At 33.5% G+C, this 26,291-nt stretch overlaps 1 protein-coding gene across 3 annotated transcripts in view; it reads left to right on the forward strand.

Annotated features, from left to right (window-relative positions):
• The window catches only part of CPSF6 (cleavage and polyadenylation specific factor 6), a 37,340-nt gene extending 12,236 nt beyond the window's left edge, over window positions 1-25,104 (forward strand). Inside the window, exons 4-11 of one of the 3 annotated variants that reach the window (XM_004479185.3) lie at window positions 2,468-2,613; window positions 3,501-3,674; window positions 3,803-3,913; window positions 4,359-4,863; window positions 6,531-6,646; window positions 7,161-7,314; window positions 13,220-13,411; window positions 20,303-25,104. In XM_004479185.3, the coding sequence (XP_004479242.1) occupies window positions 2,468-2,613; window positions 3,501-3,674; window positions 3,803-3,913; window positions 4,359-4,863; window positions 6,531-6,646; window positions 7,161-7,314; window positions 13,220-13,406 (1,393 nt within the window). In that variant the 3' untranslated portion in view covers window positions 13,407-13,411; window positions 20,303-25,104. Of the gene's footprint in view, window positions 1-2,467; window positions 2,614-3,500; window positions 3,675-3,802; window positions 3,914-4,358; window positions 4,864-6,530; window positions 6,647-7,160; window positions 7,315-13,216; window positions 13,412-20,302 lie in introns of all 3 variants that reach the window. The other 2 variants (XM_004479186.4, XM_023584837.3) reach the window with 2 other exon arrangements.
• Window positions 25,105-26,291: the final 1,187 nt, after the last annotated feature.

Genomic DNA, 26,291 nt, shown 5'->3' on the forward strand with positions numbered 1-26,291 from the left:
CTCAAATATGAGTGAAGACCAGAGATAGTAGAAATAGGTTGGGATTTCATTTTGTGGAAAAGTTTCTTAACCAGTGGTGTGATATAGTGGTTTGCATTGGTTAATAATTACATTGTCAATATTTTAAGAAAGAGCTGCCATATTTGTAAACCACAGTAAATAAGGCCTATATGCTATCTTTATAGTTCTTCAGTAACATACAATTTATCCTCTGTAAAATTTGCATAGAGAAGTAAATTATTTCACAAACTCTAATATTACTTTCACTTTTTTTGGCCAGTCTACTTAATATCTACATAAGCAATTATGAGAACACAAGAATTTCATTTGTACTGTGAGAGGTGTATCTAGCACACAAGTAATACTTTATGAAGAATTTAAACATGAAAGAGAAAGGTTGAATTGCCCTTTACTTGCTCCTTTCAGTGCTTCTCCTTCCCACTTTCCTCTTTCCTCTCAACTCCCTAGAGATAAAAAGAGCTTTCACTGTTACTAGCTTTCTTTGAATTTTGAAACATCTTTATAATATCTGATATATGGTTTGGCTCTCCCCTGCCCAACATAAATATTTATGTTTTAAAGATCTTTTTGCTGCCAGTACATATAGGTCTGCTTTATTTTAATGACTGCCATTATATTAATGCTTGTAACTTACTGATTGCTTTTGAGGAGTTCGTAAATTAGGAAGAGCAAGGAAACATGTCATAAGAGTACAGCATGGTAAATGCTCCAGGAGCATCACCAGAAGCAACTGGCTAAATTTTTTTTTTTTTTTTTGGCCTTTTATACATTGTGTCTGTAGCCTTATGGTTTGATTAAGAGCACAGATCCTGTGGTTAAATTTCCTGTGCTTAAATTCTTACTTTGCTGTTCACGTGCTGTCTGTTCTTGGGCAAGTTATTTAACTTCTCTATGCCTTGATTTTCCTAAAATATAAAGCACAAGCAGAGTAAGCCAGAAATTTCTGAGCTACCAACATAGATGTCACACTGTTAGTATGCTAAAAACATTTAATCAGAAAAGAAACCATTCTGAGTCGTGTTGTAGACAGCTAAGAGTAATTGTATTTGGGCTCCTCTGGTTTTCTGGTTTAAACATTCTAAGCAGAAAATTTTTAAAAATTGCAGGGTGTTTTTAGATGCATGTATTATATAGCAGATTAAGAAATGACATTGGAAAGATAAAAAATTATATATCTTCAAGTGTAGGATTCTGAGGCTTTTGAATGTGTGTGGAGTGAAGGCCTGATTAGGAGGAGAAGGAATCAATGCTCAACTCATAAACCCCTAGGATATTACTAATTACAGCATAAGATTATGAGTTGTGTTCATTGTACTCTAATTTAGAAAGATGGATGTAGATAGTCTTTTAGAAGATTTCAGTAGCATGGGTAAATGTTGAAATTTTATTATCACTAAATAAATCTTAGTTAATTGGACATTACTACAACTTTATGACTTTGAGTTAGAAAATGTTACTGTAGATGTGACACCTAAAGCACAAGCCACAAAAGAAAGAAATAGATAAACATCATCAACATTAAAAACGTTTGTGCTTCAAAGGACACCAGCAAGAACATGACCCAGCCAACCAAAGAATGGGAAAAGCTATTTGCAAATCATATATCTGGTAAGGATCTAGAATTTAGAATACCTTAAAGAACTTTTTAAATTCAACGATATAAAGGCAAATAACCCTATTGAAAAATGAACAGCAGAAGCGGGTTTAGCTCAGTGGTTAAACCCCTGCTTGACACATTATGGTTCAATCACCTGTACCTCCTAAAAAAAAAAAAAAAAAAGAATAAGAACAAAGTATCTACTGAATTAGACATTTCTCCAAAGAAGATACACAAGTGATTAATAAGCACATGAAAGATTCTTGCAAATCAAAATGACAATGAGATACTACTTCACACCCATTAAGACTATAATAAAAAAGACATCATAAATCCTGGTGAGGATATAGAGAAACCAGAACCTTCATGCATTTCTGGTTGGAATGTAAAATGGTGCAGGTTGCTTTGGGAAAGAATATGGCAGTCCCTTTAAAGGTTAAATTTAGAGTTACCACATAACCAAGAAATTTTACTCCGAGGTACATAACCAAAAGAACTGAAAATGTGTCCACCCAAAAACTTGCACTTGAATGTTCATAGCAGTATTATTCATAATAGCCAGAAAGTGCAAACATCTAGAAAATATCCATCATTTGATAAATAAAACACAATATATTCATAAATAGAATATTGTCAAGCAATACTAAGTGAAGAAAGCAGTTACAAAGGAATATAATGATTCCATTTATATGAAATGTCCAGAATAGGCAAATTCATAGAGACAGATAGTAGATTAATGGTTGCTTAGGGATGGAGCACCTGGATAAAAGTAAAATCAGGTTATTTCCTTTTAATAACAATAAAATTACTTTCCACTCTCTATCCTCACTCCCTGTAAAACTTTTTTAGGTTTGCCCTTGTTGGTGTTGGATCTGAAGCATCCTCAAAAAAGTTAATGGATCTGTTGCCTAAAAGAGAACTGCATGGTCAGAATCCTGTTGTAACTCCATGCAATAAACAGTTCCTGAGCCAATTTGAAATGCAGTCCAGGAAAAGTAAGCAATCTCTCAGAGGCTTTTACTGAAGAAGCATATCTTAACTAATGTTGCTAGCCATTTGTTAGTTTTGTATTGAAGAAGTTATCTAAGTTTGTTGGGAAATCTATTTTAGAAATTTGATTTAATAGCTGGTTTTGACTGTGGGCCTCAATATTGGAAACCTGTTCCCATTTCATTTTCCTGTAGATGTTACAGTCATAATACTGTTCAGCAGTGCACAAGTTCTAGAGTCTTGTCCATTGTCCATTCTTGTCCTGTCATTCCCATCTTATAGAAGGGAAGAAACTACATTCTAGTCCTTAGATTGAAGGAAAGTTACATGGATGTGTGATACGGTGGAATACTGATAACTTGAAAGTATTTGTCGATTTTCTGCTTGGCACCAAGACCTTTCACCACTTGGTAAAGTGAATATAGAAAGATACATGCTATTACACCCTTAGGAATGTTATCATTTAAAAAGATGAGAGGATGATCGTGTAATTAACAGAAATTCAAGTGGTTGTTTTTCTTTTAATGTTTTAGCACTTAAGACTTAACTGAAGATTATATTACAAAATTTAAATGATCTATGCTACTGAAATTAAGATTTCTCTTGAAGAATTTCAGTCTTGGCTGCTGCAGAGTACTGGTATTTTGAAAGTAACCTATATTTATTTATTGAATATACATTAAAATGTGGATATTTTGAGACGTCACAATAACTTAAATAGATGCAAATGTTTCCCTAATCAGTATACTTCTCATGCATTTTAACGTATGCCCAAGCCCTTGCAAGATTTAGTGTAAATAAAGTTTGAAATAGAATTGTTACTAATAACAGTGGTTACATTTCAGAGAACTATTTTAATAAATGCTATTTATGAGTATTTGGATATTTGCAGCTACACAATCAGGACAAATGTCTGGGGAAGGTAAAGCTGGTCCTCCAGGAGGCAGTTCACGTGCAGCATTTCCACAAGGTGGTAGAGGACGGGGCCGTTTTCCAGGGGCTGTTCCTGGTGGGGACAGATTTCCTGGGCCAGCAGGACCAGGAGGGCCACCCCCACCTTTTCCAGGTAAAAATTTTCTTTAATTACCATGGATAAAACATGTCTACCTAATCCCTCTTTCCTTTTCTCTCTTTTTCAAGTAATGCATTATTAATGTGACTTACTCTCCTTGTTATGCTATTTTTGGAATCCAGGAAATTTGATCAAGCATCTTGTTAAAGGAACTCGGCCTTTGTTCCTGGAAACTAGGATTCCATGGCATATGGGGCACAGCATAGAGGAAATACCCATTTTTGGCCTAAAAGGTCTTTATTTTTCTCCAAACTTGCTTGACTTATATATAGAGTATTTACATCCGTCTTATTTTCTTACCTCTTAAAAAAAATCCTTTCAAGACCATTTTTCCTTGTTTCACTTTCTAGCGTGGCATCAGAGTAGAATATAAGGTGGGTGATTTCACTGTAAGAAGTGTGTGTACACTGAAAAATGGCAAATATCTCTAAGCATTGTAATATTTTTTTTATTAAAAATTTTTGTTTTAATAATTTTTCTTAAGCATAAGTTTGAGCTAGTTATTTGTAAGGATATACTTCACCTATGTGGTTAGTGTAGCTTTTACCATATGGCTTTTATTTAAAGAGAAATAATCTTTGTCTAGGGGTTATGCTTTAAAAGAATAATCTTGGCTTTCAGGTTAAAATATCTTACTGAAATGTGTTTTTTTCTTTCTCTCTCTCCTTTATTCTATAGCTGGACAGACTCCACCACGTCCCCCCTTAGGTCCTCCAGGCCCACCTGGTCCACCAGGTCCTCCACCTCCTGGTCAGGTTCTGCCTCCTCCACTAGCTGGGCCTCCTAATCGAGGAGATCGCCCTCCACCACCAGTTCTTTTTCCTGGACAGCCTTTTGGGCAGCCTCCATTGGGTCCACTTCCACCTGGTCCTCCACCTCCTGTTCCAGGCTATGGCCCCCCTCCTGGGCCACCACCTCCACAACAGGGACCACCTCCACCTCCAGGCCCCTTTCCGCCTCGCCCACCTGGCCCACTTGGGCCACCCCTTACACTTGCTCCTCCTCCGCATCTTCCTGGACCACCTCCAGGAGCCCCGCCTCCAGCTCCACATGTGAACCCGGCTTTCTTCCCTCCACCAACTAACAGCGGCATGCCTACATCAGACAGTCGGGGTCCACCACCAGCAGACCCATATGGCCGACCTCCACCATATGATAGAGGTGACTATGGGCCCCCTGGAAGGTAAGTTAGTATGTTTCTATGAAAGTAGACTGAGTATTTGATTGGTACAAAATTCTCTAAGCTCCATCACCATGGTATCTTTTAAAATTATGGTTTTCCCCCAGATATTTAATTTTCTATATTGTTTCTCTTCTGTTTGGAAGAGATAGCATGATATGGTAAAAAGCATGATGAATACGGTCAGGAAGACTAATCCCAGCTCTGCCACTTACATAGCTTTGTTACTTAGAGCACATCACTAAATCCCATGAGTTCATTTTTGTCATTTTTAAAATGAAAAGAGGTGGATTTAGATAATTTTAAGTAGCAAATGGGGTCTCTAAGCTATTTTCAATATTTTAAAGTCTAAATCTTGTTAACCATTGATCAGACTACACAGAATGCTAAAGTTTCTTCATTTTGCTAGGAATTAGATCATTTTGTTTGGTAGGTTCTATTTATTGATTTTCTCGTGCTAATCAGGAGTTTTGAAAAGCAGATAAATTTTTAATTAAAATGGGAACATCAATTTAATAAGTGTACTTGGCTAAGCAAAATCTTCTAAAACTCAAGCTTTATGGAAAGTAAAATAATGGAGATCCTTAGTGAAAAGCTGGGTGTGAGGTACTGATGAACTAAGCCCCTTCCAAAGTAATTTTATTTTAATATTTTTTATTTTACCTTTTTTATTAGAGAAATTGTAGGTTTACAGAAAAATGGAGATACTAGACTTTCCATATATTCCGCCTATAAACACCTTGCCTTAGTGTGGTACCTTTGTTAAAATTGCTGAAAGGATATTCTTGCAATTGTACTATTAACTATAGTTTATACTAGGGTTCACTGTGTTGTACAGCTGTGTGTTTTCATCTTTTTTTCTTTTAAATATTTTATTCTAGTAACATAGAACCCTCAATTTCTCCTTTAACCACATTTGAATACATAATTCAGTACTTTTAATTATACTTAAACAATGTGACACCTTACTACTATCCATTACCAAAACCTTTCCATCCCCAAATAGAAATTCTGTACCGATTAAGCAATAGCTCCCCATCTTCCCTCCTTACCACCCTCCTCCAATCAGCTTCTGGTTTCTCATTCTTTGAGTTTGCTTATTTAAATTTGACATTATTCACACTCAAAATATAATTTTGGGAGCTATGTTTATTGTCTCTGAAGAGCATTTGAATTTGCAAGTACTACACCACTCAGTTTTCTTTGAGTTTGTTTTTATATTCTTTAGCTATCATTCATTCATTCATTCATTCATTCATTTATTTTAGGCAAGGGAGTAAAGAGTTTATTAAGAAACAAGAAAAGAGAGTGTTCACACCCCAGATAGAGTGCGGGCATTATTAAGCTACCGTGTTTCATTTTATTAAACCTGTTTTTGTTTGACTTTGTGTGAAGTATTATATTGCAGATATGTAAATATATTTTCTTTTGTCCTCCAGAAAGATGTGATTTCTAAGCTGCTTTTTTGTTTTTTCGCTCAAAGATAGTGGCATAAGAGAATTTTTGTATAGACATTTTTCTGTAGGAGAAAATAGTATGCTTCAACCTGGAAAAGTAACCACTGTCTAAGATACTTGTCAAAAGTGGCTTGTATGAATTGTTTTACACCATTAACGACTAACTTAGAAAATCTTTTGTATATAATTTTAGGTTTATTTTTATTTTTTTAGGGAAATGGATACTGCAAGAACACCATTGAGTGAAGCTGAGTTTGAAGAAATCATGAATAGAAATAGGGCAATCTCAAGCAGTGCCATTTCAAGAGCTGTGTCTGATGCCAGTGCTGGTTTGTACATTTTTCCTGTATTAATATTTCTTAGATTATTAGGAATGAATTCTTGAAGGTGTTGTTAATTTATGTATACTTTTATATATATATATATATATATATATATATATATATATATATATCCCAAATCATTACCTATAAGTTTTTAAAAGGCATTGAAGGAATCTATATGTCACAGTGTAGAGAAAAGACTCTTAATTTAAAATTTTAGGTATACCAGTTAAGCTTTTCCCTGACATTTAATAGCTCTGGGGCTTTACGGAACTTGTTTATACGTATATTTGCAAAATAATAATCTGCCTCATACAGCTGTATTACTAAAAAAATTAGGTTAATTTCATGCATATGAAAGCACATGGTGAAATACTACAAAATTTAGGACATTATATTCTGTAGTCACTTTAAAGTACACTACCTGTGTTTATCACTCTTGCCCAAGTGGTTAGGTGGTAAATTGAAAGTAAAATTTGTTTTACTTTAAACTGTCCTTCCCCCATCTTTCCCTATGTAGGTGATTATGGGAGTGCTATTGAGACATTGGTAACGGCAATTTCCTTAATTAAACAATCCAAAGTGTCTGCTGATGATCGTTGCAAAGTCCTTATTAGCTCTTTGCAAGATTGCCTTCATGGAATTGAGTCTAAGTCTTATGGTTCTGGATCAAGGTAAAACTTTCCTGTCTCATATCTATTTAAAACTGCTTGTTTACAAATGGAAATTTATTGTGTTTAGAGGACTTTAAAATAGGACTTTTATTTTACACAATTATATTTATTGTTTACTCAGTAGCCACAGTAGCCAGAATGATTTCAAATATTAGGTGTTTGGTTAAAACCCTCTGAAGGCTCCTAGATGCCCTTAGAATATAACTGTAAACATTGAGGCTCTCTGTAATGTAGTCTCTCTTTCTGTCATTTCAGTCTTTGTACCCTTTATCTTGCCCACTACACTCCTGGCATATTGGTTTCCCTTCTTTTCCAGTGACACATCAAGTACTTGACCACCTCACTGCTTTTTTTAAATAGCAGCTTTCTATCTATCTATCTATCTATCTATCTATCTATCTATCTATCTATCTATCTATCTATCTATCTATCTATCTAATCTCTCTCTGTATCTCTCTATCTCTCTCTGTCTATCTCTCTATCTAATCTATCTATCTCCCTCCTACCCCTGCCCTGCTGTTTTTGCTGTCTGTGTCCTTTCACTGTGTGATCTTCTGTATCAGTTTCTCTTTTTGTCTTCCTTTCTCATTTTTCTCCTCGAGGATTCACCGGGATTCGATCCTGGGGACCTCCAATGTGGAGAATTTCCCTGTTACTTGTGCACCTCAGTTCCTGGTTTCTTTTGCACCTTACCTGACTCTCCCCTTTGTCTCTTTTTCGTTGTGTCATCATCTTGCTGTGTGACTCACTTGTGCAGGCATTGGCTCGCCATGCAGGCACATTTTTTGTTTATTTTACCAGAAGGCCCCAGGGATCAAACCTGGATCCTCCCATATGGTAGGTGGAAACCCAATCACTTTTGAGCCTCATCCACTTCCCACCTCACTGCTTTTGCACTTAATGTCCCTCCTGCTGGTAACCCTTTTTCCTAACTCTTTACATAGCTGGCTGCTTCTTCATGCCTCAATTCAGTCTTATAGGGACCTTCTCCCAGGTTAGTGTGTCATATCACTCTGGTCATTTATTTTTCATTGTACACTGTACTCTAGTCTTATATGTGTTTTAAAAGCATTTTTGGGGGGTTGGGTATATTCACATACCAAAAAATTCATCTACAGAGTTATGTGTACCACTGCAGTTTCCCTCTTGGCATTGCTTTCACTGCATCTCATGAGTTTTGATAGGTGGTGTTCTCGTTTTCATTCATCTTGAGGTATTTCTTTGACCCACTGATTATTTAAGGATGTGTTGTTTTAGCCTCAATGTTGGTGAATATTTCTGATCTCTATTACTGATTTCCACCATTCCGTTATGATCAGAGAAAGTGCTTTCTTTGTATAACTTCAGACTTTTTATATTTATTGAAACCTCTTTTGTGACCCAACATATGTTCTAACCTGGAACAGTATCCATGAACACTTGAGAAGAATGTATGTCCTGCTGTTTTGGGGTACAGTGTTTTGTATATGTCTTTCAGGTCTGACCGATCATATTGTTCAAGTTTTCTGTTTCCTTATTGATCCTTTGTCTATAGATGTGTAATCTGTTGGTGAGAATGGTCTATTGAAGTGTCCGACTACTACTATAGAGCTGTCTTTCTGCCTTCAGTTTTGTCAGTTTTTGCCTCATTTTTGGGGGGGGGGTGCTGCATTTAGGTGCATAAATAATTATGATTGTTACTTTTTTTGGTGGATTGCTCCTTTTATTAATATATAATCTTTTTATATTTTAACTGTTTTACATTGAAAGTCTATATTGCTGTTATTAGTGTAGCTACCTAGGTCTTGAAACTGCCCTCATTTTTTTTTTTTTAAGATTTGTTTTTTAAATTTTATTTAATCCCATCCCCTCCCCCCCATTGTTTTGCACTTGCTGTCTGCTCTCTGTGTCCATTTGCTGTGTGCTCTCTCTGCTCATCTTCTCTTCAAGAGGCACTGGGAACTGAAGCTGGGACCTCCCATATGGGAGAGAGGTACTCAATCACTTGAGCCACCTCTGTTCCCTGCTTTATTGTGTCTCATTATATTTCCTCTTTGTGCCTCATTGCTGTGTCATCTTGTTGAGTCAGCTCACTATGTCAGCTTGCACCAGCCTGCTGTTTTGCTCATCTTCTCCAGGAGGCACCAGGAACCGAACCTGGGACCACCCATGTGGTAGACCAGGAGCTCAGTTGTTTGAGTCACATCTGTTTCCCTCCTCCCTCATTTTTGAAGGACAGTTTTGCCAGATAAAGAACTCTTGGCAGGCAGGTTTTCTCTTTTAAGTATCTTAGAAATATCATACCAGTGCCTTCTTGTCTCCATGCTTTCTTATGAGAGATCTGCAATAAGTCTTATTGATGTCTGTTATATGATGGATTACTTTTCTCTTTGCTGCTTTCAGAATTCTCTCTCTGTCTGTGGCATATTGATTAATATGTGTCTTGGATATATTCAGAGTTATTCAGTTTAGAGTATGTTATGCTTTTAGGATGTGGATATACATGTCTTTTATAAAAGTAGGGAAATTTTTAACCATTATTTCCTCAAATATTCTTTCTTCCTCTTTTGTCCTTTCTGAACACCTGTGATGTTTGTTTGTGTGCTTCAAGCTGTCATTCCATTCTGAGAGACCCTGCTCAATTTTTTCCATTCTTTATCTGTCCTGTCTTTAGTTGCAGGTGTTCTATCTAAGTCACTGATCCTTTCTTCTGCCAGTTTAAATCTTGTTGTATCCCTGTAATGTGTTTTAAATCTAATCCATTGCGTCTTTCATTCCCATAAATTCTGATTTTTTTCTGGGCAGGCTTCCAAATTTTTCTTTATGCTCTTCTTAATATCCTGTATCTCTTTAGCTATATTTTCCTTCATCTCGTTGAATTGGTATAAGACATTTGTTTGAACATTATCGATAAGTTATTTCAAATTTTGTGTCCTGTCTTAGGTTTTAATTTGTTCCTGTCACTACGGCTCGAATTTTTTACTGATGTCTAGGTATCTGATAGTGATGGTGAGTTTACTCTGATGGTCAATTTCTCTCTTCCCTAGGGTTTTTTTTTTTTTTTTTTTGAGACACTGGGGCTGAGGATTGAACTAGGGACCTATTATGTGGGAAGCCAGGGCTCAACCATTGAACTGTATTGGCTCCCCTGAGTTGTTTTTTTATTTGCTTGCTTGTTCTTGTTTTTAAAGAGGCACCAGAAATTGAACCTGGGCCCTCTCATGGGGGAAACAGGCACCCAACCGCTTGAGCCACATTTGCTCCCTCTTTGATTCTTGTTTCAACTTATTCTAGATCTTTAAAATCACCCATGTTTAACTGCTCAAAACAGGACCAGGGGCCCAATATTAGGCTGCAGACCAGTTCCGAAGGCCCCTGGGGAAAGGGAAAGAAAGATGCCAAAAAGTTGTGTCATTTCTGTGTCCTCCCCCACCCCTCATTCACATTCCTAGGAGCGCACTTTCCTGGTCCACCAGGAGAATGGTGTCTTTTGACAAACCTTTCCTTGCAACCCTAGCAGGGAGTGTATCTTCTTCAGCAGCAACAAAGTGGTATTTAAATAATGTCTCTGGGAATCACCCCTCTGGGCAGACTGGAATCATCAGGCTGGATGATTTCACTTGTTTTATCTTGAGATTCAATGTTTCTTCTGCCAGCTCCAGTCTGCTCTTGAACTCCTCTAGAGAGTTTCATTGCTGTTACTCTGGTCTTTAGCTCTGTTTGGTTCCTTTCTGTAATTTCCATCTTCCTATTGGTATCTCTTTTGTGTTCAGATATTATTTCCTGATTTCCCTTTAGGTCTTTGTCAATATTTTCCTTTTAACTCTTTGAGCATATTTAGACCATTTTTTAAAAGTCTTTGTCTGGTGTCTTCCAGGTACTTCCCATTGATGGTTACTAATGATTTAATCTTCTCCTTTGCCTGGGCCATTGTGTCTTGTTTCTTTGTATGTTTTGTAATCCTTTTATGAAAACCTGGACATTCTGATAGTACAGTGTGTTACTGCTGGAGTTTAAGGGGAAAAAAAGGAAGAAGAAGAAGAAAAAACACCTCTCCCAGTCTTTGCGTCTTGATCCTTAGAATGAGTTTAATGCTTGAGGACCAGGCATAGGGACCTCTCTGGTCCTTTCTGCACATGTGTCTTTTCTCAGGCATGCACAGGTGGCCCTAGGAATTATCCTGTTTATATGGATACAAATGTCCCATCAGCCCTAGGAAACAGTTTCCTACTGTCCTATGTACTCCACTGTATGTCTCACAAGCCAGTGTTCCCTTGTTTCAGGCAGCTACAACTTGACTGTTCTTCCACAGCTTTTCTGTAAGAAAGTTCTGTGAGCTGCCATCAGGGTAATTTTGGTGACAGCGAGTCTGCAGTGAGTGTCCTGGGTCAGTCCCTCAAGCCTCCACCGCACAAATTGGTCTGCACATACATGCTCCCAGAATGTGCATAAGAATCACTGTACTCCCTCCAGAACTGGGACCTGGGACGTGCTCTGGGAGTGTGGGCCAGCTCCTTACCGAGTTGGGGAGTTTGGGCAGGAGCCAGCAAGGGTTCCAGGAGAGCTTGCCATTTCTAAGTTGTTCTTTTCTTGATTTAGCACTGTTACTGCAGTCCTTTAACTGGTTTCCAGAGCTTTGAGAAAGGTGTTTCTGTTGGTTGTTGAAAGCTTCTGGGGTGTGTGTGTGTGTTTGTGTGTAGGCCTGCGACTTTTGACTATGCCATCTTGATTGGGCAGGGCTACGTAACATTCTTAGATCTGTCGTTAGTGTACTTTATCTGGTGGTATAGTTTATTTTTCTTGATGTCAAGGAAAAGGAACTTGTCTTTGGCATGCTTCCTAACTTTACAGTTATTACCTTTTTGATCCAGTTTAAGGATCTTTATGTCTGAACAGACTTGCTAATGTATGTATTTGTCCTAACTAAAGACAGTATCTTAAATAATTTTTTTATTATCTTAAGTCCAAAATAAGAACTTCTACCTAGGTCAGGGAGCTTAGCACCTAATTACTTACCAGGTAGGTCTATCTGGTAAAGAAATACAAGGTAGAGATACTCTTATTTAAACTAATAGGTAGTTGTTATATCCTTATTGTGAGTTTAGCTGAATTTCTAATCCTTAAAGAGAGATTCGTTTGCCTCATCTCATATTTGCTTTATATTATCTTAATGGACTCGACTATATTAATGGAAAGCATCTCTTACAATTTTAATATTCTTTTAGATATTTTGGCCAAACCATCTATTAGAAAAAAAGCAGCTGATGAAATATTTCTTCTTATTAAATACAGTATTATTAGTGTCCCAGTCCTTTTCAGCGGTCTTAATTATTAGGCAACTCTTTTGTCGCCTCCCCCCCAATCCCCCCCCCAAAACATATTTATATGTTAGAGTATTTCTTAGGGGAGCTGTATTCTTGATGAATAATTAGTTATTCATTTTTGAAATATTTTGAAATTGGTATTTATATATAGGCTTAGGAAAATGGGTGATGATTTTCTAATGTAAGCCAAATTGTATGTTGAGTGATTTCATGGGTTATATGTCTAAAAATTACTTTCTATATGTTCTTAAAAGTTTATTAAATCAAGTGCTTTAAAATTTTCTCTCCTTGCTTTTCTGTTTGTTCATTTAGTAAATACTACATGTCTGCTTCATGCTTCTATTAAGTAGATGATGTGCTGTATTGCCATGGTGTGTCTGGTTTCCAGTTTTGGGTGAATAATTTTTAAAAATGACATTTCCATACAGTTTATGTTTGTCGATGAATTGGTAAATCATTATCACCATTTCAGAAGAGTAAGTCTCAAGTAGATTTAGAAAGAATTTTTTGCTTTTTTAGGTTTTCAAAACACCAAAATATTGACTAGATTTTTTAAACAGTCCAATTATGGAGAGCATTAATCCAGTAATTTCTTTTAGAAGACGTGAACGATCAAGAGAGAGGGACCATAGTAGGTCACGAGAAAAGAGTCGGCGCCATAAATCCCGTAGTAGAGACCGTCATGATGATTATTATAGAGAGAGAAGCAGAGAACGAGAGAGACACCGAGATCGTGACCGAGACCGTGACCGAGAGCGTGATCGAGAGCGCGAGTATCGCCATCGTTAGAGAAGGTGGGTATTCCTTGTTCCTGTTGCATTTAGCATTTGTGTTCTTAACGGTAATTATAACTCCAAGGCTATTGTTTATGCAGTATATACCTACATTTTAAATGGTCCAGCTACGTGTTCTGAGTTTAATCTTCTGGAAACATCTGGGCCAAATGATTGGTAAGTAATAACAGGTAAAAATTTTGAGCTTTTATCCTTGAACATTATATTATTGAGTTACCACTTTTAAGTTTTCAAATTCTTAATGGTTTTACAAAAGCAAGAAATAATCAAGAGGACTCATTGTATACTTCTAAAATCTAAAAATTGTGATTCTTATACATAGTTTGCATGTGATTTAAAATATTTAAAATCTAAAATAAAGGGAGTAATTACTTACACATATGTGTTATGTATGTGGATTTTTAAAAATAAATTTCAAGTTTCTGTCCTGAACTAACCTCAGTTTTCCCTAAGTTTTTAAAGAAAATCTAACAGTTAATAGTTTATAATACAGGAAGATGGTTTCACAGCATTGAGAGCTTTAAAAAAAATTTTTTTAAAAAGAAAAGACAATGTTTTCTTTGCATTTTAAATCTGCTTTTTTGTTTTTAAAAGAAAGGCAGTTTTCTTTAAGTTGAAGATTATAAAACCTACTCAATTAAAATGGCTTCAGGATAGCCCCTATCTAAAAATTTTTAATTGTATCAAACCATGCATCCCCCATTAAAATAGTCTCGAAGGGATTTTCTTTGATGTCTCATTCATAAACCATAATCTTTGTCTTTTTTTCCTGTATTTTAAAATTGTGTACATTTTCATAAAGTCAGAAGAGTTGTCTGTTTATACTTCATTTTCACCTGTAATTTTATTTTTCATTTGTGAACAGCACCTATTCATGTGAAAAGTGGGGGAAACGGAGACAGTGTAAGGCTTGTGCATGTGACAGAGGTTATTTTGTAAATAAAATAAATTTTTTTTTCATGTATTTAAAAATATATTAATTTCTTATCCAAATTAAATCAGGCCAAACAAAAAAAAAAAACCCTTCTAAAAACTACTCCTTACAAAATTATTTCCGCTGTCATGGGAAACTTCCTGAAGATTCAGTCATGGTAATCATTTAAATTGTTATGTGCAGAATCAAAGGCTTTATCAAGTGCATGTAATTCTGTTACAGAGTACCTGTTTTTTTTTTTAACCAAAACATTTATTTTTAGCAAGTGAGATAATTTGAATAATACTATTTAGAAAATAAGCATGTAAGTTGTTATTTTCTGGAATACAAAAACTATTACATTGTTTACAGTTTACAGTTTTAAGGGCTTTTTGAAGTGGAAAGCTCAGTTTTCTTATATTTTGAGTGTGCATCTTGAATATTTATCAAAATTAATTTTTAAATAGTTGTCCATGTATTGTATTATAAAGCTTGATATAATTTGCTAAACATTTATTTAATGAGGCAAAACATCTTTCACTTTTAAAATTAAGCTAATTAAAATTGATACTGTTTTTGAATGTAAGAATTGAATGTTGTATCATGTAAATCTAAAGACTAAATTTTAAAGATGTAGCTTTATTTTTCCATGAGTCAAATAGATATGATCCCATCTTATGAAAAAATTTTAGTGTTTTATCAATTGTTTAGGTGAATTGGGGCAAGGTTATTTTTTGAAATGCTTAAGTATTTCAGCTATTTCATTATAAAAAGGTATAGGTTCTACACGTTACATTTTTATTTAGACTTTGTTAGTTATCAACAAGTCTCTAGTTTTGAAAGCATGATAATGATATTTGTGTGCATTTAAAATCATCTCCAAATTGGGTGTGCTCTTCAAGAGGTCTCTGGACCAGTTTACCCCCAAAATTAATGACAGTTTTCCTTATTGATTTTACTAAAAGTAGCTTTCTCAACCCAGTAAACTCTTTCTGAAAAGTCCATTGTTAATCAAGTAAATTTTTTCTGAGAAGTCCATTGTTAATTTTAAATACTTTTAATTAATTAACATTATATTCTAGTAATGAGTACAGCTAACTATATCATGGCTTTGAGTTTCATTACATTCAGGAATTAACTCTGAATTCCTAACTTGCAAACTATTGTTGACATTTTTTTCTTAATCACTGATGTACCATGCCAAAATCCCCATGTTTTGTTTGTACATTAATCAAAATTGAGTTGTAATATTGTTATGTGCCTTCATCCAATCAAAATCTTACATAAGCTTTTCTAGTGCAAAAAATTCTGTCACCTGGAATATTGTACCTTTGGTATGCCAAACTCTTGATTGTGGATGTAGATGTGAACAAGGGGTGGGAACTGGGATCAAATATATTATAAGAGAAAAACTTTTTAAAACATACAGTAAAATACCTGCAAATTTCATCACCATCATAATAAGGTCTGTTGTTGACCTTTTTAGAAGTTTTAAAATATGAGTCCTTTTGAGTTGTCCTGTAAATCTTAAATGCATTAAATGGAATGATAGTAACTTGAAAGCTAAAGTGAATGTCAGTAGTAAGTGTGTGTACAAAAAAAGAATGTAATCTTATTAAAGCGATGATGAATTGCTAAAAGGGCAAGTTCTCAATTTAACTGGAAACTTAATGGTATTGGCAAACTGTTATTGTCTGTCCCATCTTAATTTTTTTTGTGTTTGAAATGTTGGTAATGTTAATTGCATTCTCTCAGTTATAAAAAAAATGTATTGGTTTTCTAAAAGCTTTCAATAAGTAAAAATAGATAATATTTTAATAGGAAAATAACAGTATTGTAAATTTCAGTATGTAAATACATTGTATTTCGTATTCTGTAATTTTTCCTTTATTCTCAGACCACTAGGAGCAAAATAAAAGTAGCCCAGTTCGTTAACATTGTACCTTTTTTTACAGACTTTTATTTTACCTTCATAATTGAGTTATTTTCTTTTAGGCTGTATTACTCTTGTTAATTGTTTGGAACGCCCTAATCAGATTTCTATTAACAATTCAGTTTTTGCTTGGTGTACTGGAAATTAATAGATGCAAATTATTTTTGTAAATACTGTTTATTCAAGCCACTCCCCCTTTCCATGATTTATGAGGTTTTATGTATTCTTAAATCTTTATCCATTTCTTTGTAAAACTTTTTAAACATCGTGTATGAGGTATGGGTTGAATAACTACACTTTCCTTTGCTGATTACTGTCATCCTACTACCATAAATAAAATGATTTTATGGTTTGTTGTTACTGCAAAAGACTTGGGATGCTTTGTGTACTATATTCAACTAAGAGGCTGTATTAATTTGTATTAATTTGGGAAAATCAAAAAAAGCCAAAAGTATCATTTTAGTTATTGTTCTTTCTTATATATTAACAAGTTTCATCTCCTTAAAAGTTAGTGCTGGGGAGCTGGTGTAGTTCCGTGGTTGAATGCCTCATTGCATGTACGAGGTCCCGTGTTCAATCTCTAGTATCTCCTAAAAAAATAATAATAAAAGTAGTCCATTAGAAAAGAAAAAGAGAGTGCTGCATTGAGGCTTATGTGGAAATTAAGTTTTTTAGGTTACCTGAATAATATTTGTTGTGAATAAGATTTTTAAATGATTCCTGTGTCTCTTTGATCATCTGAGACCTGTCTAGTATTTCCCAGGCTATGTTTCCTTGTGTTTCCCCCAATATCCATAACTACTCATCTGGGTATGTTAGCTCTCCTTCTATTCACTCTAATTTTCCTTGCTCTTAGGATTATTTGCAAAACCTTTTTACTACACAACTATCTTAATTGAAGTGACAGGAGCTTAAGAAGTGATCCCTTAAATGGATGTATAGTGTTTTGCTCACTGTGGTTTGAGAATATAGTTTTGTTTAAAAATGATTGTTTCTTGTTAAAAAAAAATTTCAATGCCAGTGTGGGTCACCTTGCTCTCTCACCTTCATCTCAGTGTGAAATTTACTACCATTATTTCAGTTTGTAAATTAGATTGTTTTGAATAAATGTTCTGAATAAATATTTAATTAGTGCTGTTTACATAAAGCCTGATAACCAAAAGGGGGAAAGGGTGCCATATATGCTATCCACTTTTACTAATTTGCCTTCTGTGGTAGCATATTTTAATTCTTAAAGTGAATTTTAAATAACAGATTATTTTGAAATGTCCATTTTGTGAATATTTTTGGAGCAAAGCTGATTTTTCTTAGACTTTTTTGAAATGTTTCTACCGTTTAGTGGATTACCTTACAGTGACAGTCATGTATGTGTTTTATGGTATAAAAAAATGTTTTGCTTAAAATGAGGTAAGTACTATGTCCACAGGTAGAAAGATGAAAATATGAAATGTTTTCATAGTAAGGGACTTTTTGTAAACATCTACAATGCAGAATTGTATTGTATAATAAGCTCTATTCAACACGAAGGAATTTTGATTTTAAAAGTTAACTTGTATTTAGATATTTCTTCTATTTCTTTTACCCACTGATTTCCATTCTGCTCTTTAAAATGAGAAATTTTCAGATAGAGAAAAGTAAATTTTATTTCATTGAGTTACTTAGTTCATGTCTAATTATATTAGAAACCTTTTAATTTAGTATATTAATATGAAAATCTATAAAAGAAACCTTATCAAATATATATTGGGATTTCTTGAAAGATGAACCTACATGAGTTTAGAAATACTGATGCTTGAAAATTTGCTTAGATAAGTTTATAATGGAAGTGCTCATTATTTGAGTTGTTAATACTGCCTTGATCCTAACATTTACCTCAAAATGCAGGTACTTCCCTGCGTATTAAAATTTTATTTATTGCTTACTTCAGTTTACAGACTTTATTGAAGAGCTGTAGGTTCCATTTATTTTCTTAGTAGTTTTAACAAGTGTTTACATAGGTCTTTTATAACTGATAGATAAATCAAGTAATTGAGTGACTTTGACATTTCACACTTAACCAAAGGTATTCTGAAAATGAGCATTGGATGTATTTGTCACTTTTAAGCTTCTTTCTGATAACTTTGTTTATGTAGATGCCTACTTAGGTGTTTGAGACTATAATATGAAATTGGACTATTGGAAATGGGTTGTATTGCCTTCAAATTTGCTTCCATTTGAGATTGTAAAATTTGTATTTCCAGATGGTTAAATGTAAAGTGTTTAGAAATAAACATAAATAAAAACTGCCAGATTAGTCCTAGGTTTTATATGTATGTATGGTGAAAATGAGAGATTAATAGAAAGTATATATTTTTAAAATAAAATCAAGCAAAAGATGATTGCATTCATCCTGGATAAATATGGGTATTGTAATTTCATGAACCGGGTTCTATAGAAAAAGTAGCCAAATCCCCCATTGGTGTGACTAACGGTATAAAATTATAAAATATGTTGTATGATTTTTGAAAGGGTTGGATTTTTTTTTTTCTCAAGGTTGACTTTAAATAAGGTTTCCCTCTACGCACCTGACCCCTTGCCTTCATCTCTCTCAGCACAACAAAATATTTAGGGAGATAGCATTCTTTTGCAGTAAGATTTTGTAAATTCCCAGTAATCCTTTTTTTCAGATGAGAACATATATCTTCTTAAATATTATAATAAATTTTAAAAGTTCATTTTAAGTAGTAAAAGTGCAACACTTGAAAGCTGCCATTTTAAATTTTTCCCATTGAATGATTCCACTAAATAGCTTTATCAACAAATTTTAAGATAATTTTCAATAAAAAATAACATTAGAAACCATTTTTCTTCCACAAATAGAGATAGAAACTCTTTTAAAAAGGAAGTACAGAATCATCTGTTTTTTCCTTTTCCAGTTTTAAGATTCAGATTTTTATTGCTAGACAGTGCAACTGCGTATGTGTATTAAGGCTCTTAGATGCTTATAGCCTTGTTAAGGAAGAAAGGACATAAACGATGAAAGTTGTAGTTGTGACAGAAGTAACTAGGGACCTTTTCTTGTAAAACAAGTAATTTTCAGTTATTTTTCTGACAAAAATATCACTAAACATTGTTCCCTTTAACTCTTAAATTGATTATTGAAATGGTCTTGGAAATTTACATTTTAAAAATTTGGTAATCACATATCAGGGATAAATTGCTTTTGGTAGTTATGCAGTTATTGAATGTTTGAATTGTGAACACACCTGAAGTTTGCATATTTATGTATTCTCGAAATTTTAGTTTATCAAATTTATTCTGTTTATTTTTTTCTTTATGTGAGTTTTTAATGAAATTTATCATTGTAGACTCCATTTAGCTTGTTTTTGCTTTATATACTACATTAAATATTTCAATATAGTTGGAATTAGGGTAAAATTAAATGTTTTAAATTTGTATTATATCTAAAGATTTGTATGTGGATGTGAATTTATTTAAAAGCCAATACTGAGCTATCTATCAATTTTATTTATAAATTTTGTAACATGGAGCAGCTTTGACTTATAACATTTGCAGAAGTTCCTGTATGTGTTAAATAAATACAACTAATTTGTAAAATAATTACTGCATTTTTATATTCAGTTCAGCATTTAATTGTTAACTGAATTAATATAGAATTAATATGTGGGTGAATGAAACTACATTGAAATCATCAAAGTATTTTTCCATTTACTTTTGTAGTATGCATACTTTAGAAAATGACTTTATAAATGTTTTCATCATCATAGAAACAGTAGCTGCTATAGTTTCATTTCTGTTTTATTGACTAAATTTATAAGACAGTCTCTAAGAAGAGTGAACTCAGACTCACTTTCAATCATCACTTAAATTGGGAGCATTTCTCCACCACAACGGCAGCTACTGTTTCAGCTAATTCTTATTTTGTGTTAGAATACATAAACAGTGACATAGATGCACGACTTGTGTATGTATAGTTAAGCCAGCATTTTTTCTGTGTATTGTGGGGAATAGCAAAATCTACATCACAAATTTTGACACATTACAGCTGAAGGAAGAGGAACACCTTCCAAGACAAACAGTCTTCATGGGGGAAAAATGACGCTTGTCCAGCAGATTGCTTCTTGTGATTGAACTGAACGTGTAAGGATTCATGGATAAAATGAACAGGAATAGATCTGAATAAAGCAAATCTGCATAAATGGTAACCAGTAGCTCTACTTTTACTTTTTATGTTGCTTAACTGTTTTATTTGAAGGAAACCTGTGTGATTTAAAAAGTTATAGCTTTTGCAACTTTATTACTGGTTATATACATTTGGCTATTATAATGTGCAAGCAATTGGAAAAAAAGTCAAGTAAATGCTTGTTTTTATAGTAGTTTGTTCTTGTTAAAAATGTTCATATGATAATGTCTGTAAACAGCACCACTTTGATTACAATAGATGTAGTGTTGTAATAAACTGTTTAATGGGGCTGATGTGTAAAGCTGTTCAAGTTATTTGATGTTTACACCTCAGGGAAAGTCTTGTGTTCAGCAATATCTAAAGATAATGTTACTATGACAACATTTATACTGTCCTTTAAGAAAAGCATTGCAATAGTGTTTTTGGGTATGCATCAATCTAATCTTGCGTTCAGTGAATTAAACATAATAATTAAGTGTCTCTTGCCCTTGATTTTGATATTAGAATAGGTGATTACATGGATATTTAATATTTCTATATTCTGCTTTTCTAGCTGTTTTTACCTAGTTAGCTTGTGATTTGCTGAATGGTATGTAATCTTGTAAAAACTGAAATTGACAGATACAGCAATCTAGTCAATACGTAGGGGTGAAAAAAATTTGTGGTTTTATTTTAGTAAAAGCCCGTATGTTATTTGCTACAGTAATGCAGCTTAATTACCACACAAATGTATTGAAACACTTAAATTGTGAACGTGAGCATTGAAGGAAATACTTTGACAATTCTGATCAAGGCCGCAGTTATTTGTTGTTTCATAGTGATGGTGCTTATGGTTTATTTTTGAAGCCATGGGCAGTGTAAATACAACCATGCAGCAGTTAAATATGAGTGAAGAGACCTTTGGTTTTATTTTCCAGTTGCTATAAATTTCTGAAGGGTGTGATGTTTAACATTGGGTTGTATTTTTCTGTATCTGAAATGGGGTAGTACAGGTGCACTCTGTCTCCAAATTTTAAGGAATTCTGTGTATATTCATGCAGTCTACTAATTCATGCTATAGTTACGTAATCAGATTTTTTTCAAACCTACCTTACATACAGGCTTACATTAAAAACATGTAGCTAGCATGTATTCTTAATTGTAAAATTAGACATTTTTATAGGAAGGTCATTCTGAATCACTACTTCAGGAATTTGTTGACTTAAATCCTTAAGTCATTTTTTTAAAAAAATAAAAGTTTTAATATATAATTACCTTTGAAAGAGAGACTCTGATAATACTCATGATTTTAAAGTTAGGGCAGTGCTTAAAGTACCCTAGATATTATGTAATGTGCAACTGTGGAAGCCCTCTAGAGATTTGCACTTCAGTTCTTTAATTTCTTCTTGTCCCGTTATCAAACAACTTCTCACAAAATTACCTGTTTCACATTTTCCATATTGCCAGTTTTATTTTTAAGAAATTTTGTGATTGGAGTGTTTGCATGGGATCATTGGTGTGTGTCAGAACTATTTGCTCTCAGAAATGATTTTTTGCTTGTGTGTTTTAGCTTGTTGAAAATGCAGTTGCCTTTTTAACATTATTTGAGAGTTGTATCAAAATTGATTTTCTTATTTTGTGTATAGATGTTGTTAGGTTTTGTCATTTTGTGACTTACTTATATTTTAATTTAAATGCCCCACTGGGAAGAAATACAACTATAAATATAGTACAAGGGAAATTTAGTTAATAGTAAGAGGTTAACAGGTAAGTAAAATCTCCATAAGAAAAAAGTTTTCTATGAACAATTTTAATATGGAATCACAAAACTAAGTACACTTGAACTTGAAAGAAAAACTGGAGTTTTTGTACTAATCAAGTCTCATTTACCTTTTCATTTTTATTAGGGGACCCTTTAATTGCTCGTCTTATACCATTCTTCTCCCTATGTGGTTTATCTCATTATGTGACTCTTGTTGCAGACAATGTGAGTTTACTAGAAATGCTTGTTGGTAGTCCATATTTTAAGTTGTCAGAAGAAAATAACTTTTGTTTAGCAAAGTAATTTTGCAAAGTCCTTCTCTACCTGATAACACATGAATGTATAATAGTAAAGGTAAAAATTGTAAGCCTTGTTTTACTCTTTCATCTCCCTTCTGTTGTTTATAGGCTGGTACTGGTTGAAAACTCTTCACCTTTTTTTTTTTTTTTTTTTTAAGTGTAGAAACAATCCAAAGAAATTAATCCTTGCATAGACACCAAAAAAAAAAAAAAAAGAATCCCAGAGACCTTTTCATTTTTTCTTAATTAACAATAATTGTGGTGGGTGTGAAAACAAACAAGCTTAATTTTAAGCTGTAGCACTTTTAGTGCTATGCAGTCACATTACTTTCAGCCAGTAAAATTATGAATGTGTGGTGCAGCACCTATATCTGAGTGGTATTACTGCTACTGAAGCAATATTTTGAATTGAATGTGCTGGTTTTGGTTAAAGAAAGTATGTTGTGGGAAAGTTATTCAGAAATGTAAATTTGGAAGTGTTTATTTTGTTAATTTTCATAAACAATATTTGTAGTAAATTGCTGTGGCTATTGATTATAGATTATCCCTTTCAATGGCCCCTTTACCTAGAATGTTCTTAAGCAGTTAACTACAATTTGGATAATCACAAAAAACTTATGGATTGTAGCTTAAGGTATTATTTTCATTTAATTCTCCTGTGGAGAATATTGCTTTGTTTTTTATAGTTTAAAAGTCAGTTCTTAAAATAAAACATGGAGGTTTTAATGAATGTTGTATAATATTTTGTAGTAAAAGGGGAAATTGTTGAAAGGGCAAAGACTTTGACTTTCCCTTATGTATTTCAATGTGCCAATAGTCTAAATACATAACTTTTATACAATGAGAAGCTACTATTAGACTTTTCTGTTGGAGTGCTCTCAACATTTTGGTTTTCATACCTGAATGATCATTGGAATTTATGTGTCTTATAAGATGGCTCCAGTTTTATGTTTAAGCTTCAGCTTATTTTTAGAGGAAGTTTATGTTCTAATTCCTGGGAATACAATATTGAAGTTCTTACTGTTTTACAGATAATGGCTTTTTAAATTTTATTCATGAAATTCATTTGCATTCCACAGCCCTCTGTAAATGTTTCCCCCAGTTGTATGTACTTATATGCACATCATCCATTGTACATATTAGCTAAAATATATTAAGTGGGATTTTCATAGCAAAACATTCTTTTCTGTTCTTACAGTGTTTTTAAAAATTTTTATTTTACATTAACCTACCGTTTAAATACTGATGTATTTATTTTTTAGCAACTTGACTCTTAGAAGCCTTAGACTAACTTTCTTAAAAATATTCAACCAAAAACTATGAATTTATTAAGATGTGGCCTTATGTATGGCATTCCTTATGTTTGCAATGTGAGATTTTTGATGGAGAAAAATAAAATATTCATTATTGAAGTTTGATTGTAAGTTGAATAAAAAACGTGTTAAGATGTCTAGGCTTCTGGGAGGAAGTTCTTCTCTTTCTTGGCATTAGAAAGAAGCAATATGAATTTTTATGAATATTCAAAATATTCAGGTAATTACTGTTCAGATTGATTTAGGTTTGTCTTAACCAGTGTTTCTTTTTAAAATTTCAGGTGGTTGGCATTCACTATCTGAGTATATGCAGCTACTATAGTTTTTATATGGAACTTATAAATACTTGGTTAGGTATAGACAGATTTTAATGCTTTAAAAAATTTCTGCAATATCAATATAATGGCAGTCTTTTAAAATATGAGGTAAAATTTAATTGAAGTCACACAAATACTGAAACACTAACTGCAGATAGTAAAAAATATCAGGGGTTTTTCATACAGGAGTTATCTACAACTCCACCATGGGTTTTACATGTTTTACATTAGTTTCATAATTGGGCAGCCCCTGCAATTAGTAAAAACATTTCATTTTGAAGGTTTTTTCTTTTTGCCACACTGTTACTGCACAACATTTTTTGGCATTCTGTAAGTTAAATTACTTTTAAATACAGTGGTGAATTTGTGTTTATTTTTTTACTTTGAAAACTGTAGTACTCAGGTGGTATTTAATGGGAAAGGATCCTTTGGGGTAAATCATAATGTATTCTATAATATGGATGACTCTAGCCTTAAAAGAAAAAAAGGTCTATTATTATTCCTTCTTCCTCTTCATCCCATGGTATATTTGCAAAGTAGTTTACAGCCCTGTACAGCCTTACAAAGTTGTTGTACAATTTTTGATGGAAAGCCCTTAACAAACAAAAGAAAATTGTATCATACTACCAGTATCCATGAATTACTGAATCACAGTTTGTAAATAATTTGTTTAATAACAGAAGGCCAAAGAAAGTCTTAACAATGACTCTGGTGACTTCACAATAAGATTTTCTGTGCAAAGGTAAGGTGATACTTGATCAAATAGACATCTTTTTGATGTCCACGAGAACTAGACTTCCATATTAGTGTCTATTAAAAAACTCATTAATTTGTTTGTAATTGCAATTTTGTGTTTAATGTTTACTTTGTCTTTTCTTTCTTTAGCATTTAGGTGACTGTTCAGCAGTTTGCTATATGGCCATTGTTGGTCTTAAACTGCACTAGTAACAAGCATGGTATTTATCTTGTATTGAAAATAAAAGTTTTGATAATACTTTGCAGTTTGTCCTTTTTACTTTGATTTATATTGTTAATCACTGTATGGTTTTAAATAGTTCCTATCTATTGGAAATATGCAATATAACAGATAAGACCATTAATAGTTTATATTTTTTATTTAAGCCAGCCTTTTTAGAAATTGTTTTTTTTTTTCTCTTCTTCTTGTATTGATATTTTGATGGTCTTCAAAGCAGACAATATCTGGCTAAAATTTGGATTAAGAAAAATTTAAAAATTTCTGGGTTTATTGTTTTTAAATCGAAGATCCTGAAAACATTTGGATTATAACCAGACTATAAACAAGGAAAAATGTCTCTAGAGCAGCAAAAATATTTTCCCATTAGCTTGGAAACAATACAGGGTGCTTTTTAATGTAACAGATTTTAATTTCAGTAATCTGTGTGCCAGGCGTTATTGTATCAGGTCCCAAAGATCTCACCTCCAAGCTTTGAGTGTACTGTGTTGAAAGTAAAAAATTGTAAGCAACTGGCATAACCATGTTAAGAATACTACTAAGTTAATATTACTAGGATCCCTTTCCCTTACGAAAATTGGTTCAGCTTTTGTTAGGTTCCCTATTTACTCTGTTATATTTTAACATGCTAAAAGAGATTATATTCCCTGATCCCATTTACCTTGAATGGCTTGAGATAAGGACATTTAACTGAAAGAAAAGATTATTAGGAACATCTATTGGCCAGATGTCACATTAAACAGGATTCGAGTCAGTCAAGGCCTGATTTAGTGAAAAGAGGGCAGACACTTAATTTACAGAAAATTGCTGGCCGCCATTACCCTGAATCAAATGTTATTTGAAATGGTTTCCAGTTTTGCCTTGTCTTGGGTCTTTGTCTCCCTTTTATATTTCATAAGCAGAGTTCTTGGTTTTCAAATAGTATATTAATAATTCTAACCCATTGTGGCCAGGAATTATATATATATATATATATATATATGCGCTGTATTTTTATATATGCCAGATAAGGGATGCATCCGCTTTTTACCTTCACAGTCTGTCCCGTTCACAGGAAAACTTTTAGAAAACAGCATTTACTTCCCTAATGTAGCCGGATCTTGACTAAGCTACAAGAAATGAATTTCAAGAGTACTTTGGGTTAGTTAGGCCAGTCATTTATTAAGGTAGAGAGGGAAGAGAAATGGGAGAAATCTCAGGTAGAGAGG

This window comes from Dasypus novemcinctus, chromosome 12, assembly GCF_030445035.2.
Source record: "Dasypus novemcinctus isolate mDasNov1 chromosome 12, mDasNov1.1.hap2, whole genome shotgun sequence".
Taxonomy (NCBI): Eukaryota; Metazoa; Chordata; class Mammalia; order Cingulata; family Dasypodidae; genus Dasypus; species Dasypus novemcinctus.